The sequence below is a fragment of the Arachis ipaensis genome, chromosome B02, assembly GCF_000816755.2.
Source record: "Arachis ipaensis cultivar K30076 chromosome B02, Araip1.1, whole genome shotgun sequence".
NCBI lineage: Eukaryota > Viridiplantae > Streptophyta > Magnoliopsida > Fabales > Fabaceae > Arachis > Arachis ipaensis.
In genome coordinates this window covers 99,992,338-100,009,369 of record NC_029786.2, presented here as the reverse complement: position 1 = coordinate 100,009,369, position 17,032 = coordinate 99,992,338, and the positions used below count along the sequence as shown (strand labels likewise).

Here is a 17,032-nt window from a genome sequence, read left to right as displayed (position 1 = left end):
GGAATGATTAAGGTTAACTCCAAGATATCTTCCTAAGTCCAAAGCAAAACGTATTGAAGAAACACTAGTAAAAATATCTCTTCTACGAGCAGTCACATTTTTAGAACAAAAAGCTTTATACTTTTCAAGATTCACTTTCATGCCAGATGTCTTGCAAAAAATGTTAAGAGAATGCATGACCATTTGGACCTGACTTTTTGTAGCCTGACAGAAGAGTAAGAGATCATTTGCAAATATCAAATGAGAAAATTTTGGGCCACCCCTAGTGACAGAAACTGGTTTCCACACACCCTCGACCACCTTATGAGATATATAGCAAGCAAGTCTTTCCATACAAAGCACAAATAAGTAAGGAGACATTGGATCGCCCTGTCTAAGCCCCCTTCTAGGAGCAAAACTATCCAATCTATTCCCATTCCACATAATAGAAAGAGATGATGCACGGACACAAGTCATAATCAAATTAACAGTGATGATAGGAAAACCAAAAGCAATGAGAGTACTCTCCAAAAACCTCCAATCCACCCTATCATAAGCTTTTTCAAGATCAATTTTAAAAGCAAGAGTACCTTTCTTGGATTTTGTGTGTTTCATGAAATTCAAAATTTCTTGGGCCACAATAATATTATCAGGAGCACCACGACCTGGAATAAAACCTCCTTGTAAAAGACTAACAATATCTGGAAGAAAAGGCCGAAGTCAGTTAGTCAATACTTTGGTGATAATTTTATAAACAACATTACACAAGCTAATAGGCCTGAAATCCTTCATAAAGGTAGGGTTATCAATTTTAGGAATAAGCACTATCAGAGTTTCCATGATGCTAGGATTTAAGAACTCTCCCAAAAAAGCGCTCCGGACAATATTCCAAATCTCAGTGCCTACTAGCTCCCAATATTCTTTAAAAAAATAAGCTTGAAAGCCATCTGGACCAGGAGCCTTAAACGGGCTCATACTGAATACTGCTGACTTGACTTCCACAAAAGAGACAGGGTCAATTAACCTAGCACAAGCCTCAGTGCTTAGAGTGGGCATCGGAACATCCCCTAAACAATCAACCTCAACCTCTTCCGTTGTACCAAAGAGATTCTTGTAAAAAGAGAGGGCTTCTTCCTAGAGAATATCTGGATCAGTAGACCAAGACCCATCTCTAACATATAATCCATGTACTCTATTATGGTTTCTACGCACCAAAGTCTGAAGATGAAAGAATTTAGTGTTTCTATCCCCATACTTGACCCACTGCTCTTTAGATTTCTTGTACCAAAAAAGTTTCTCTTGCAATAAAAGCCTATTGTAATCTTCCCTCAGTTCAGCTTCTTTAATTCTCAGAGATAACACATCGGTAACCTCCAAACGTCGTTGAATCTGATCAATCTGATATTTCAGCTTATTTTTTCGCACAAAAATATTTCCAAAAATCTTTGATTTGAAGTCCAAAGAAGCCTGTTGAACCATCTTAAGCCTTTCAGTAACGCCTCCAAACTCTTGATTCCAAGCCTTACTAATAACATGTTTATAAGAAGGATGTGTTGCCCACGCAGCTTGGAACCTAAAAGGACGAGAACCTTTCACTCTGGGGCTACCATGACAACGAACTAAAATAGGACAATGATCAGAATGAAGCCTGCTAAGAATTTCAGAATAACCCTCAGGAAATATTGTCATCCACGCCTCATTAACTAGAGCTCTATCCAACCTTTTAGCCAAGTCCCTACCAGCCTGAACTGCTCTATACCAAGTATATCTCCTACCAGTCACTTTAAGATCAAAGAGCTCACAATCATCTAGAGTAGTAGCTAGTAGACTAGCTCTGTGAGAAGAAAAATAAGTACATATACTCTCATCTGGTGCCACAATCTCATTAAAATTACCAACGGCCATCCATGGTCTATTATGGCCTGAATTAATAGAACGCAAATGATCCCAAAGCATACATCTTTTTTCGAATTGAGGACTCCCATATACTACACTACAAAGCCAAACTAAGTTACCCACACTCACTTTCATTGTGATACATTGGTCAATTTGATCAATAACCACACAAGAAACATTAACAATAGAAGATAGAAACCAAATGCCACCCCTGTGTCCTACTGCTTCCTCAATACCAACACAATGAAAACCCAACTTATCCTAAAAATTCTTCAAATTATTAAACATGGTATGAGTCTCAAAGAGAAAGAAGAAAGATGGTTTATATATTCTCACCAAATTTTTGCAATGCACACAGGCCATCTTGTTAGACGCACCCTTCACATTCCAGGCTATGATATTGAAACTATCCATAAAAACAGCAAAAAGGGAGCTCCAATAACAAACTCGAGACTCAACATGATGTCCCTGTCTTCGATGATCCTGCCTTTAATGGACTCTCAAGTTGCAGCCCAATTTTCTCCGTCAAAACTTGCACCATACCCGCCGTCGATGCTCTATCCTTATCTATTGGTGAATTCTGCAAAGAGTTTGGACGAGGACGCTTTCGCACAGTGCCATTTGTTGTCTCACCTTGCTGCTGATGATGAACATTGTGCCGGGTCCCCGAAGAAGCCACACTAACCAGTTTTCCAATATTGATGCCCTTGCTTAATTTTACTTTGGATCCAGTAGCATGTGTTGTACGTTGGTGATTAGGCCTTGTCCAAGTATTGGTAGCCTTGTTAGGAGTCTTTGCTTTTGGTTGTACCTGATGGGTGCTAGGAGAAGGCTTTTGACCTATTTTATACTTTCCTTTCCTAATCACTTGAGTCCAACCTTCCAAATCCTTATGTTGTGCATGGTCTACATGAACAGCATGCAAATCACTCTCCACCAAATCCGGGACAGCAACATTTACAGTCTCATCTCCAAGATTCTTGCCAAAATGAAAACTTGCCTTTTCCACATGTACTGGATTTTTTGAATTTGAGCTTTCTGGCTGCTTTGCTATATCGCTGATCACCTTGGCATTAGTTCCTCCTCCTGCATTGCTGTCAGTCTTGCACACCTTCATATCATGACCAAACTTGAGACAGGAGCCACAAATAAGGTGAAGACTTTCATATTCAACATCATATTCAACACCTTCAACAAGAATCTTCTTAGTCATTGGCAATCCTAAATCTATCTGAACACAGGCTCGAGCATATCGTCCTCTTTCAGCTAATTTTGTTGCCAAATCAACCTTAACGGGAATGCCAACTGCAGCCGCAACACGGAACATTGCATCTTCTTGGTAGCACCAAATTAGTAATCCGGAAATTCTAATCCACACTAAAGTTGCTCCAAAACAGTTTTTACTTGATCTAAACTCTTGATCCTAAGAGAACCTTTTCTCGCTCCTCAGCCACATCAAACTTCACAAGAAAGTAGTCAAATCCCACGTCCAATAAATCAAAACCTCCCTTAATTAGCTATAATGTTTACCTAGCACCTTAATCACTATATCATCTTTATAAAGTTCTGCCAAGCAATTCTTAGCTTCTTGGGTAAACGTGACACTCGGTGGCAAGAGATCTCCTTGCTTCCCAGAAACTACCGCAATGTTATCTCCTGATAAAGTTTCAACAAGTGAAAAAGCTTTAGCAATCTTGGAACCCACAACTTTGTCCCTGAAAGAAACCTTCAAAGGCTTAGAAACCCCTCCCGAAATATGATCCTCCTTTTCCCCTTATGCAATCCCTTCCCCGCTCTCCCCCTTATCTCTTTCGCCGATATTAATGGCTGCCTCACCGTGTTTCACCCTCAAAGTCTCTTCCCCGCTCACTCCACCGCTCATCTTCGATTTTCAAAATTGTACAGAGTACGGAGTACGTACTCCCACTAAACCCTAATTTTTTGAAAACACAAGTTATGTCTGTTTTTGGCTAATTTTCTTTGGTTACCAAACATTTTTGTTACTATCAATACTAAATAAAGCATGATTTTTCAAAAGAAAAAGTATAGATAACCAATTTTTAATTAACTAACATTAATTAATTTTTTTTATCGATGTAGTGTAGTTGTTATTTAATGCTTCATAAAGTCTACAAAATAAAAAAAGATCATTAAAAAAGAATAATAATATTAGCAAGACAATAATCTCAAGTTATCTTATTTAATTTAGATTTATAATTTTATATACATAGTTATATACTTATTACATCTAAAATTACTAATTTATTTCAACAATAATTATAAAGTGCATAAAATAAGAATATTTAAACTGATTTTTATTGTCTTTTAAATATTTTTGTTAAGAAGAGTAAGATTGCTCTTTTGTAATAAGCATCATCTTCAATTCTTCATTATTGTTGTGATTTTATGGGAATGGCTTGGAGAGGTTGGGCCTTATGCAAAGTAAGTCCAAATTTCTCAGACATATCCAAATCTTTTGATTTTTGTCCATTTGCTAGCTTCCAATCATAGCCATTTAGAAGAGTGGCCAACGCAATATGCACACTTCTATAACCCAATGGCAATCCAGGGCATATCCTTCTTCCAGCACCAAATGGAATTAATTCAAAATCATGTCCATGAATATCAATTTTACTATCTAAAAATCTTTCGGGCATGAATTCATTTTGATGTTCCCAAATACTTGAATCTTTTCCCATGGCCCATACATTAACCAAAATTTGTGCATTCTTGGGAATCATGAATCCAGCTATCTCAACATCTTCGAGTGCCTTGTGTGGTGCTAATAATGGGGCAGGTGGATGTAAGCGCAAAGTTTCTTTAACCACTGCTCTTAGAAAAGGAAGCTTTGAGATATGTGATTCTTCAATTTGTTCAAGATTTTGTTCATCTTTGCCAAGAACACAATGAAGCTCTTTTCTAAGTTTTTCCAATTTTTCTGGATTACGTAATAACTCTGTCATTGCCCATTCTATGGTCATTGATGTTGAGTCTACTCCAGCCATAAATAAAATCTGACAAAATTTTCCAAAAAAATACAAAAGATGAAATAGTATTCAATATGTTAGTGTTTGCGCAACAAATTGCTAATTATTAGAGTGTAATAGTATTATGTGAAGCATTTTACTCAAGACATTTTTTAATTTGTCATGTCAATTATTATCCTTCAATATATATTATTTTTCTAAAGTTCTGTGTCAAATGTTACAAAACATATGCACAATAGTACTGGTTATTATATATATAACTTGATGAACCTTAAAGAATCACTAGTAGTGTGCATTTTTATAAAAGAAAGATGTCATATGTAATATTATATCTAATGTTAAAAGAAATCAAAATAATTTATCCTAATATTATTTACTCATCATAACCAATCATTGTATTACCATGTTAACAAAAATAATTAAGAGTAAATATCGTGTTGTCCCTAACGTTTGAAGTAAGTCTTAAAGTTGTCCCTAACGTTTCAATCATATTATTTAAGTTCCTAACGTTTCAAAATTGACTCAATGTTGTCCTGCGGTTAGGGATCCATTAACAGAATTGACGGCGGGACAAAATTGAGACGATTTTGAAACGTTAGAAACATAAACAGGACAAAAACGTTGGGGACAAAAACGATACATACAAAATAAATTTTAGTTTTATCCTTCAATAATATCAATTTTTTGCTGTACATAGTATTCAATTATTTTTTAATCATATCTAAGTAAATTACACTTAATCACATTATTTCATTCTAAATAAATTTATTTTTTTATAATTTTATAAGTTATAAGTTAATATAAAAATATAAAAAAAAATTATTTAGAATGAAAATAGTGTGATTAAGTGTAATTTACTTAGATGTGATTAAAAAATGATTGAATATTATATACAGTAAAAAATTGATATTATTGAATGATAAAATTAAAATTTATTTTTATGTATCGTTTTTGTCCTCAACGTTTTCGTTCTATTTAAGTTCCTAACGTTTTAAAATCGTTTCAATTTTGTCCTGCTGTCAATTCTGTTAACGGATCCTTAACAGCAGAACAACATTGAGCAAATTTTGAAACGTTAGGAACTTAAATACGACGATTGAAACGTTAGAAACAGCTTTGGGACTTACCCCAAACGTTGGAAACAAAAACGATACTTTACTCAATAATTAATTTTCAAATAATCCACTACTTCAAACATTATTTAAAAGTATAAAATTGATTAGATAATTGTGTAAAATTCTTTACAATATCAAAATTAAACTTTATATAAACATACTAACAAAAAGAATGTAATTAAGTATTCAACTTTTTAGCCCAAAAAATTTTTTTTTTTCAAAAGCTAAACCTTGAATTATTTGATGGATTGGACAAGATACTCACCAGAAAGAGATGCACAACATGGAGACGAGTCACTTGAGAATTGTCTTCCAACATAACTTCCAAAACAGAATCTAACACATCTTTGCCTCTTTTATTGGTAGTTTCCATTTCTAGAGCCTTTAAATTCAATCTTTCTTCTATAAGACCATCAACGAAAGCTATCAACTTTTCAGTATACTTGGTCATCCTTGCACGTGCACCTTGTGGATCAAGGAATCTAAGGAATGGGAAGAAATCCACCACATTAGGCCTTCCTGATTCTTCCCCAATGCCCCAAATTATATCCTTGAATTCTTGAGTCTTAGAAGAGTCGTAATGAGCCAAATCCATAGAAAAGAAAGCGTTAGATATAAAATTAAGTACGGTTGTAAAACAAATCTCACTGAAATTCAAAACTTCGCCTTTTTCACTTTTTACTTTCACAAAATCCATTAATTCTCGCAGTTTCTTTTGTCGAAGAACTTCTGTAGAATCAAGTTTTAGTGGAGAGAACACTTTCGTAGCACAAACTCGTCTAAGGATCCTCCATTGAGTTGAAGGTGGCAACCATCCCACTGAATACATATGGTGATCAAGTGCTTTAACGGTATCCGGAATTGTTCTATAAGAAAAAATTTGGTCATATTTTTGGAGAATTTGTTTGGCTAACATAGGAGATGAGATAACTATGGTGGTTATGGTACCAAGCTTAAGAGTCATTATTGGTCCATATGTTTGAGAAAGCTTAGCAAGTGCTTGGTGAGGTTGGGTACCAAGTTCTAAGATGTTTCCTATGATTGGTAAAGGTTTAGGTCCTGGTGGGAATTTGGTTAATTTAGGTGCTCTGATGCCTAATTTGGATTTGAAAAAAATGTGATGGATAATAATGCTTATGGACACAAAAGAAATTATAAGTAGTGCTAGATACTCCATGATCATCATTGATTCTCATATGTTTATGTGGCTAATCTCTATGCCTAACGTTTCAAAATTGACTCAATGTTGTCCTGCGGTTAGGGATCCATTAACAGAATTGACGGCGGGACAAAATTGAGACGATTTTGAAACGTTAGAAACATAAACAGGACAAAAACGTTGGGGACAAAAACGATACATACAAAATAAATTTTAGTTTTATCCTTCAATAATATCAATTTTTTGCTGTACATAGTATTCAATTATTTTTTAATCATATCTAAGTAAATTACACTTAATCACATTATTTCATTCTAAATAAATTTATTTTTTTATAATTTTATAAGTTATAAGTTAATATAAAAATATAAAAAAAAATTATTTAGAATGAAAATAGTGTGATTAAGTGTAATTTACTTAGATGTGATTAAAAAATGATTGAATATTATATACAGTAAAAAATTGATATTATTGAATGATAAAATTAAAATTTATTTTTATGTATCGTTTTTGTCCTCAACGTTTTCGTTCTATTTAAGTTCCTAACGTTTTAAAATCGTTTCAATTTTGTCCTGCTGTCAATTCTGTTAACGGATCCTTAACAGCAGAACAACATTGAGCAAATTTTGAAACGTTAGGAACTTAAATACGACGATTGAAACGTTAGAAACAGCTTTGGGACTTACCCCAAACGTTGGAAACAAAAACGATACTTTACTCAATAATTAATTTTCAAATAATCCACTACTTCAAACATTATTTAAAAGTATAAAATTGATTAGATAATTGTGTAAAATTCTTTACAATATCAAAATTAAACTTTATATAAACATACTAACAAAAAGAATGTAATTAAGTATTCAACTTTTTAGCCCAAAAAATTTTTTTTTTTCAAAAGCTAAACCTTGAATTATTTGATGGATTGGACAAGATACTCACCAGAAAGAGATGCACAACATGGAGACGAGTCACTTGAGAATTGTCTTCCAACATAACTTCCAAAACAGAATCTAACACATCTTTGCCTCTTTTATTGGTAGTTTCCATTTCTAGAGCCTTTAAATTCAATCTTTCTTCTATAAGACCATCAACGAAAGCTATCAACTTTTCAGTATACTTGGTCATCCTTGCACGTGCACCTTGTGGATCAAGGAATCTAAGGAATGGGAAGAAATCCACCACATTAGGCCTTCCTGATTCTTCCCCAATGCCCCAAATTATATCCTTGAATTCTTGAGTCTTAGAAGAGTCGTAATGAGCCAAATCCATAGAAAAGAAAGCGTTAGATATAAAATTAAGTACGGTTGTAAAACAAATCTCACTGAAATTCAAAACTTCGCCTTTTTCACTTTTTACTTTCACAAAATCCATTAATTCTCGCAGTTTCTTTTGTCGAAGAACTTCTGTAGAATCAAGTTTTAGTGGAGAGAACACTTTCGTAGCACAAACTCGTCTAAGGATCCTCCATTGAGTTGAAGGTGGCAACCATCCCACTGAATACATATGGTGATCAAGTGCTTTAACGGTATCCGGAATTGTTCTATAAGAAAAAATTTGGTCATATTTTTGGAGAATTTGTTTGGCTAACATAGGAGATGAGATAACTATGGTGGTTATGGTACCAAGCTTAAGAGTCATTATTGGTCCATATGTTTGAGAAAGCTTAGCAAGTGCTTGGTGAGGTTGGGTACCAAGTTCTAAGATGTTTCCTATGATTGGTAAAGGTTTAGGTCCTGGTGGGAATTTGGTTGATTTATGTGCTCTGATGCCTAATTTGGATTTGAAAAAAATGTGATGGATAATAATGCTTATGGACACAAAAGAAATTATAAGTAGTGCTAGATACTCCATGATCATCATTGATTCTCATATGTTTATGTGGCTAATCTCTATGGAAACTTGTATATATATAGCCCTAATTTTGAGAGTTAGTTATATGCAAAGGTAAGGGTAGTGTGATTGTTTTAATTTTTTTAAACCGTACTATTAATTTTACACTTTAATCATATATATAATTGCAAACGTTTTATAATGATATTTTTGAGAAGTTATTATTTTTTCAACTTCTATAAATAATAAAAAAATAATAACCTTTATTTTTTTCACTATATTAATCTTCTTGTTTTAAAGGATATTTTCTCACATATATATGATTTGAAATTCGGATTACTAAATATGTGAAAATTATAACATATTTTCAGCATTTTAGTTAAATTGAATGGTATAAAAGAATAAACCATGAAATTTAGTTAAATAACACAAAAAGTATTTGTAATACAAAATATAAAAATTTTAGTTGAAAAATATAAAAAAAATTATTTGAATAAGACACAAATTATTTTGTATTTTTGTCTTTATTAGTACAAAAATTTCGTGTTTATCGTCAGTAATTTTTTATATTTTTTTCTGTTGTTCCTCTTCAAAAAGTTCCATTTATATGTAAAACGATTTTGTATTTATCATTATAAAATTTCTTATTTTTTCTTCAATAATTTTTTGTATGTTCTTTCTTTGTTTCTATTTTAAAAAATTGTGTTTACTTAAAAGAAATTAGTATTTATTATCATAAGATTTCTCTATTTATCCTTAATAAACTTGTGTTTAATTTTCGTCTTTTGTTTCTCTTAAAAACATCGTGTGTTTACTGTTTACCATAAAAATTGTTATAAAATTTTTGTATTTTTCTCTATACCTTCAAAAGTTTCCATATTTATTGTCAATAATTTTTTGTGTTTTCTTCCTTTTCTCTCTTCAAAAAGTTATGCTTTTTTAAAAGAAAAATTCTGTTTTTCTCAATAATTAAGTTTCTGTGTTTTTTTTCCATATTTTATTCAAAAAATCGTGTTTACCTTTAAAATATTTATGTGATAATTATCACAATTTATGTATATTGTCAATAAAAAATTATATATTTACCTTCAAACAATTATTTATGTGTTTATTATTGTAAAATTTATGTGTTTTTTTCTCAATAAATATTTGCTTTTTTTCCCTTTGTTTTTTTCCTAAAAATTGTGTTTATCTTTAAAAAAACTTCTATGTTTATCATCATAAATTTTTTGGTTTTGTGCAAAGAATTTCTATGGTTTTTTATGCATTTTTCATTTTCTTTCTTTTTTTCTCTTCTTCTTATGCATACGAATTTTAAAAATGCACAAAAAATAATCAAATAAATAAATAAAAGGATATATAAGAAGAAAGAGAAGATGTAGAAGAATGAAAGAGAAGTAGAAAAAGAAGAAAAGAAAATAAAAGAGAAGGAAAAAAATAAGAGAAAAAAAATGGTAGAAATTGAGCACCTTAATATAAGATAAATAAAAAACATGTTTTTAAAAATATTTATTTAGACTTAGTTACAAATTTGATTTGGTCACCTAACATTTATTTCTTTCAGATTAACATTTACCAATTATAGGATTTTAATATTAATAATAACGGTACTAGTAACTTTAATTTCAACACTCCACTATTTCAATTCAATAAGACAAATATAATCTTAAAATAGCATCAATAATTGAGAAAATACCTACAACCAACTAAAATAGTTGTGTTCAATTATGTTGTCGGATTTTATGATGGGTGGAGAAGAGAATATGTGTCTTATGTGACTGTGCAATTATATTTTGTTAAAGATATTTTCCAACACCATAATTTATTATTTGAATATAAAATTTTGTTCAATTTATTCATTGTTAGTTTTTTCTAGAGAGTTCTTAAATGAGTAGAATAAGAATATTTTTTTAAATAAATCATTTAAATATTTTATTTTTATTAATTTTTTATTTTTTTACATATTTTAAACAAATTAAAATTGTTTATATCTTGTTTATTCTATAAATGAGATAAAACACGATTTTATTTAATTTTATTTTATTTACAAACGAGATATATAGAATTTCAAAAAAATACGCATATTATTATCATCAAGTTTTAAATTTGTCGATACATATATATAACTATGACACATGCCATTTCTCATTTAATCACCAATGATCCTTGATTAATCATCATCATGCACGCATGGCTTTCATTCTTTGAAGAAAAAAGAAAGCAAAGTGCCGAGGAAGAGAGAAGAGTGACGGAAAGTGAGAGAACCGTAACTCTATTGAAATTTCGGATTCGATTTCTTGTGAACCGTAACTCCAATAAAAAAATTTAATATGATAAAAGTGTTCGTATTCTCTTTCTCTATTTGTTGGTATCACTTTTGATCGGTAGAAGTTGACGGTCTTTTTCTATTTGTTGGTATCACTTTTGATCGGTAAAAGTTGACGGTGACGTAACTTACTTGCCTCTTGAGTTCAGCCAACTGGAGTTTTAGGAGGCACAGACTATTCCGGACGTTCTCTTCTTCGGCAGCTCGATCAGAAGGTTTTTTCGGAGTTTCGAGTATTTTAATTTCGTACGGAGATAGGATTTCAGTAAATTCTCACCGATTAAATTTGTATTGGATAAGTGAATGGTTGTTGTGATTGATTATTGATGGAGTTTGATTGACTTTATATTGAATTTTGTTGATATATTGTTATATGTGATTAAGCTTGTGATTTGGTCATGTTTGTGCTATCTAAACTGTGATAATGAGGCTAATTTGGGACTGTCATTGTGTTAGTTTTTGAATAAAGTGGGTGAGATTTAATGGCCGAGGAATTAAATTAAAAGTTATGAAAAATCAGAAACCATAAAACTCAAAAACGGATTAAGATTTAAATGTATATTTCAAAAAAAAGAAAGGTTTCGGTTCTTGGTGAAGAGAAGAATCAGCCAAGAAGAATTATTTTTGAGAAAATATACTTGTATTTTTATTAAAAAATTAAGTTTAGTATTATAATTATATAAGCTTTTGAGTATCTTGGATAATAAATAAAGTTCAAGGGTAAAATTGTAAATTTTATAAAAATTTAGGATTATTTTTATAAATATTGAGATAAGTGAGATTTTAAACATAATTTTATAAAGATGTTGAGTTAAAAATAAAATATTTAAGAGTTTGAGGTTTAAAACATAAATAGCAAGAATTTAAGAATAAAAGTTTTACGAAACTAAGTTTTTAAGAATAGATATAAATACTATTATTTACTTACCATTTAAATATCTTATTTTATTGTTATTATTATTTTATTAAGAATATTATATAGTAAAGATATTATTAATATTATTATAAGTCAGGGAAGAGCAAACAGAGTGATCTTAAAAGATTTAGAGAACGCAGATTTAATTAAAGTACTTTATAATTCTTTTTTATAAGACACTTAGGGAAAGGCGAGGGAAGATTGTGAAGTTGGGTTATGATAAGGAATTAAAAGATTGAAAAAAAGAAGAGAGAAAGAAAAGAAGTAAAAAAAAAATAAAAGAGAAAGATGAGAAAGAGAAGAACAGAAAAAGCACAGAAAGAGAAGGATATATTAAGTAAAAAGAATCTCTGCCACAGGAGAGTATAGAGCAGGAATAAAAGAAACGAAAGAAATAACGAGCTAAAATGATTGTGTACCTACTGAAAACGAGCAGAAATATGGTGGTGAGTCCACTGAGATTTGCTTTCCAAAGATACATCGGCCAATCCAGGGAATGGTCGCACCTATACGACAGAGGTTGCTTACAGAGGTTATCGATACATACATTGGCCAGAAAGAGTCTCACCTGTAAGACAGAGGTTACTTACAGAGGTTATGTTTGCATACATCGGTATAAGGATTTAAAAGATTGAAGAAAAGAAGAGAAAAAGAAAAGAAATAAGAAAAATAAAAGTAAGATGAGAAAGAGAAGAATAGAAAAAGCCCAGAAAGAAAAGGATATATTAAGTAAAAAGAATCTCTGCCACAGGAGAGTATAGAGCAGGAATAAAAGAAACGAAAGAAATAACGAGCTAAAATGATTGTGTACCTACTGAAAACGAGCAGAAATATGGTGGTGAGTCCACTGAGATTTGCTTTCCAAAGATACATCGGCCAATCCAGGGAATGGTCGCACCTATACGACAGAGGTTGCTTACAGAGGTTATCGATACATACATTGGCCAGAAAGAGTCTCACCTGTAAGACAGAGGTTACTTACAGAGGTTATGTTTGCATACATCGGCTCAAGAGAGTCGCACCTGTAAGACAGAGGTTGCTTACAGAGATTATGACACTAAAAACTAAACTCAGACAAAAGGTTTCTGAGTTACATATCGGGAGCTGGTCGAAACCGACAGATGAGCTCATTACCTGCACTAGGGATAGACATGCATCATACTTGTTTGCGCATATTTGTTTGTGAGTGTGTTTTCTATGATTGTGTGTGCTTGTGATTGGATTCTGTGTTCTATAATTGCTGAATTGGCTCGTACTTTGTTAACCGTTATTGCTGACCAAGTATATATAAAATGGATATAACTATACACCCCAATCCTACTAAGAACTCCCCAGTTCTTACCCCTATCTCCACCCGTTTCAGCTACAGATGCGAAGGCTTATTGCGAAGCGGCGAGAGCACAGAGAAATATGTTTACGAGTTAAGTTGTTAGAATTTGTTTTTCCTTCGCCTCGTTAGTTAGAGTTTTATTCAAAGGGATAGGTTCTGTAATTGTTTATGTATGTAATACTACAATGTATTATTAATATTAAATATGTGAATATGTGTTGTTTGTTCTTGTTGAAAGGTTATAAGTTTTAGTAAAACCATCGATAGATTTACGTGTAAAGGCTCAATATTATACTACATAGATAATAAAAGGAATTAGGTTAGTAACGCCTTAATTTTAGTGCAATCATGAGGTACTAAAAGTTAGGGTGTTACATTATGGTATCAGAGCAGTTCATTCCTGTTAGAGCCTTGGGAATGGACTGACTATGCTTCACTGTATACTCTGAGTGTCTGTTATGAATTAGGACTTGTCTTAATGACAAAAGTTTGAATTTCAGATGCATGACTGTCTATTGATTAATGCTGTTAGTTGACTATTGCATTTCTCATGATATTAAGTCTGGCCAACTTAATACTAATGATTCATGTACATAGAAACACTAATGGATTATCATAGACGAAATAGAAGTAATAGGTAACGCGAATCACGAGGTTTGGGGACGTTATAGGTTACTTTTGAGGGTTTACTCCATTTCGAAGTATGATCTTTGTTCGTGCCGCGTAACTCAGTGCTCCATTTTTCTCTTTTATCATTTGCATTAATGTTTCTTGTTTCAAATTTTTCTTTTGGAATATGATTTGACTATATTTCAACCATTCTTTATCGCTCTTACATATGTCTGCTTGATCGTAATCCTAATTATTCACTTGATAACATTTGAAAAATTTGTCCTTGATATTGCTCATATTCCTCTTATTAACCATGTCTTCTTTGATTTGGCTTTGAACTTGATTTCGCATAACAATGATTTTTAAGTCTTTGAAAATGTTAGATGTTCTTTTTTGATTAGTTTGCGTCGAAACATGTACTCTTACCGTGCCACGTGATAGGTGTACTGTTTATTCATTTATTTTTCACCTCTTCCGTCCCTTATTTCAATTCTCTTTGAAATCAGATTTGATTATCCATCTTTATCATTATTTATACACTTCTTCATAAATTCTATACATTTTGATTTGACCATGAATTTGTTTTTATGCAACGCATAATCCTTAATTCTTAAGCGATTTGAAACCTTGAGAGTTACGATTCGTAGCAAGCTAATTATACGATTGATCCTTCTGCTTCGCATTCTGTAACTTATGCGCTTCCTGCTTAGATTACAACCCTTGAGTTTGTGTTCTTCTACATGAATGAGATAATCCCTAGATAAAAATTTAAAACTTATTTTGATACGATAAACTATTTCTAGTACTTTTTTTCAGAAGTTCTTATTTTTGAATCTTCTTTAAAGAGGATTTTGTTTTCATTCTTTTTCTATTTGATCCTATCTGTTCACACACGAATCTTTTCGAGTGTTCATCTTTGATGTTGCTGATATTTTTCTCATGAACCTAGTTTCTTTTTGTAGAGTTCGAACTTATTTTATTGTATCAATTTTCGAGGGCGAAAATCTTTGTAAGGTGGGTAGGATGTAACGACCCACATTTTTGAAAATATAAATATAAATAAGTTAAAAAATATTTTTATAAATTGGAGTTTCTTATTTTTAGAAATTACTTTATTATAAGTAATTAAATTAATTTTATAACTCATTGGGCCAAAGCCATTAAGGAACAAATGGAAAAGAAAATTGGCCAAAGCCATTGAAGGGATAAAGAAAGAAAATTTGAAATGTGGCTTTCATGCATGAATATATATATATATATAACTGTGACACATGTTATTTCTCATTTAATCACCAATGATCCTTGATTAATCATCATCATACACGCATGGCTTTCATTCTTTGAAGAAAAAAGAAAGCAAAGTGCCAAGGAAGAGAGAAGAGAGAAGAGAGAAGAGTGACCGAGAGATCGAGAGAACCACAATCCTACCGAAATTTTAGTTTTGATTTTTTGTGATTTATAACTCCAATAAAAAAATCTAATTTGGTAAAAATGTTCGTATTCTCTTTTTTTATGTGTTGGTATCACTTTTGATCGGTAGAAGTTGATGGTGACGTAGTTTTTCTATCCCTTGAGTTCGGCTAACTGAAGTTTTAGGAGACACAGACAATTTCGGACGTTCTCTTCTTCGACAACTCGATCAGAAGGCTTCTTCGGAACTTCGAGTATTTTGATTTCGTACGGAGGTAGGATTTCGGTAAATTCTCACCGATTAAATTTGTATTGAATAAGTGAATGGTTGTTGTGATTGATTATTGATGGAGTTTGATTGACTTTATATTGAATTTTGTTGATATATTGTTATATGTAAATAAGCTTGTGATTTGGTCATGTTTGTGCTACCTAAACTGTGATAATGAGGCTGATTTAGGCTATTATTGTGTTAGTTTTTGAATAAAGTTGGTGAGGTTTAATGGCCGAGGAATTAAATTAAAAGTGTTGAAAAATCGATAACCGTAAAACTCAAAAACGGATTAAGATTTAAATGTATATTTTAAAAAGAAAATAAGAAAAGTTTCGGTTCTTAGTGAAGAGAAGAATCAGCCTAGAAGAATTATTTTTGAGAAAATATAGTTGTATTTTTATGAAAAGATTGAGTTTAATATTATAATTATATAAGTTTTTTGAGTATTTTGGGTAATAAATAAAGTTCAGGGATAAAATTGGATATTTTATAAAAATTTAGGGTTATTTTTATAAATATTGAGATAAGTGAGGTTTCAAACATAATTTTGTAAATATGTTGAGTTAAAAATAAAATATTTAAGAGTTTGAGGTTTAAAACATAGATAGCAAGAGTTTAAGAATAAAATTTTTATGAAACTAAGTTTTTAAGAATAGATATAAATGCTATTTTTTTACCATTTAAATATCTTATTTTATTGTTATTATTATTTTATTAAGAACATTATATAGTAAAGATATTATTAATATTATTATAAGTCAGGGAAGAGCAAACAGAGTGATCTTAAAAGATTTAGAGAACGCAGATTTAATTAAAGTACTTTATAATTCTTTTTTATAAGACACTTAGGGAAAGGCGAGGGAAGATTGTGAAGTTGGGTTATGATAAGGAATTAAAAGATTGAAAAAAAGAAGAGAGAAAGAAAAGAAGTAAAAAAAAAATAAAAGAGAAAGATGAGAAAGAGAAGAACAGAAAAAGCACAGAAAGAGAAGGATATATTAAGTAAAAAGAATCTTTGCCACAGAAGAACAGAGAGCAGGAATAAAAGAAATGAAAAAAAGAACAAGCTTAAATGATTATGTACCTACTGAAAACGAGCATAGATATGGTGATGAATCCACCGAGATTTGCTTTCCAGAGATACATCGACCAATTCAGGGGATGGTCGCACCTATAAGACAGAGGTTGCTTACAAAAG

At 31.5% G+C, this 17,032-nt stretch overlaps 1 protein-coding gene and 1 long non-coding RNA gene across 3 annotated transcripts in view; one reads left to right on the top strand and one right to left on the bottom strand.

Annotated features, from left to right (window-relative positions):
* Positions 1 to 105, top strand: part of LOC110269047 — a 1,568-nt gene extending 1,463 nt beyond the window's left edge. Inside the window, exon 2 of the long non-coding RNA XR_002358007.1 lies at positions 13 to 105. This is a non-coding gene — a long non-coding RNA (uncharacterized LOC110269047). The remainder of the gene's footprint in view (positions 1 to 12) is intronic.
* On the bottom strand, positions 4,118 to 9,025 carry LOC107625956 (geraniol 8-hydroxylase). Of its 2 annotated transcripts, none has more exons than XM_016328705.2 (2): positions 8,076 to 9,025; positions 4,118 to 4,889 (listed from the first exon to the last, which is right to left on the bottom strand). In XM_016328705.2, the coding sequence occupies exons 1-2, from the start codon at positions 8,994 to 8,996 to the stop codon at positions 4,266 to 4,268; spliced, it is 1,545 nt and encodes a 514-aa protein (XP_016184191.1). In that variant the 5' UTR covers positions 8,997 to 9,025; the 3' UTR covers positions 4,118 to 4,265. The 2 variants fall into 2 exon arrangements, with proteins under 2 accessions (XP_016184191.1, XP_016184190.1); XM_016328704.2 differs by lacking the exon at positions 8,076 to 9,025 and adding an exon at positions 6,243 to 7,189.

Bases quoted from the DNA above. Each gene is read 5' to 3' on its own strand.
- LOC107625956 (XM_016328705.2), bottom strand. From the start codon at position 8,996: ATGATGATCATGGAGTATCTAGCACTACTTATAATTTCTTTTGTGTCC. The intron at 4,890-8,075 runs GTGAGTATCTTG...AAATTTTGTCAG, and splicing joins ATGTTGTGCATCTCTTTCTG to ATTTTATTTATGGCTGGAGT.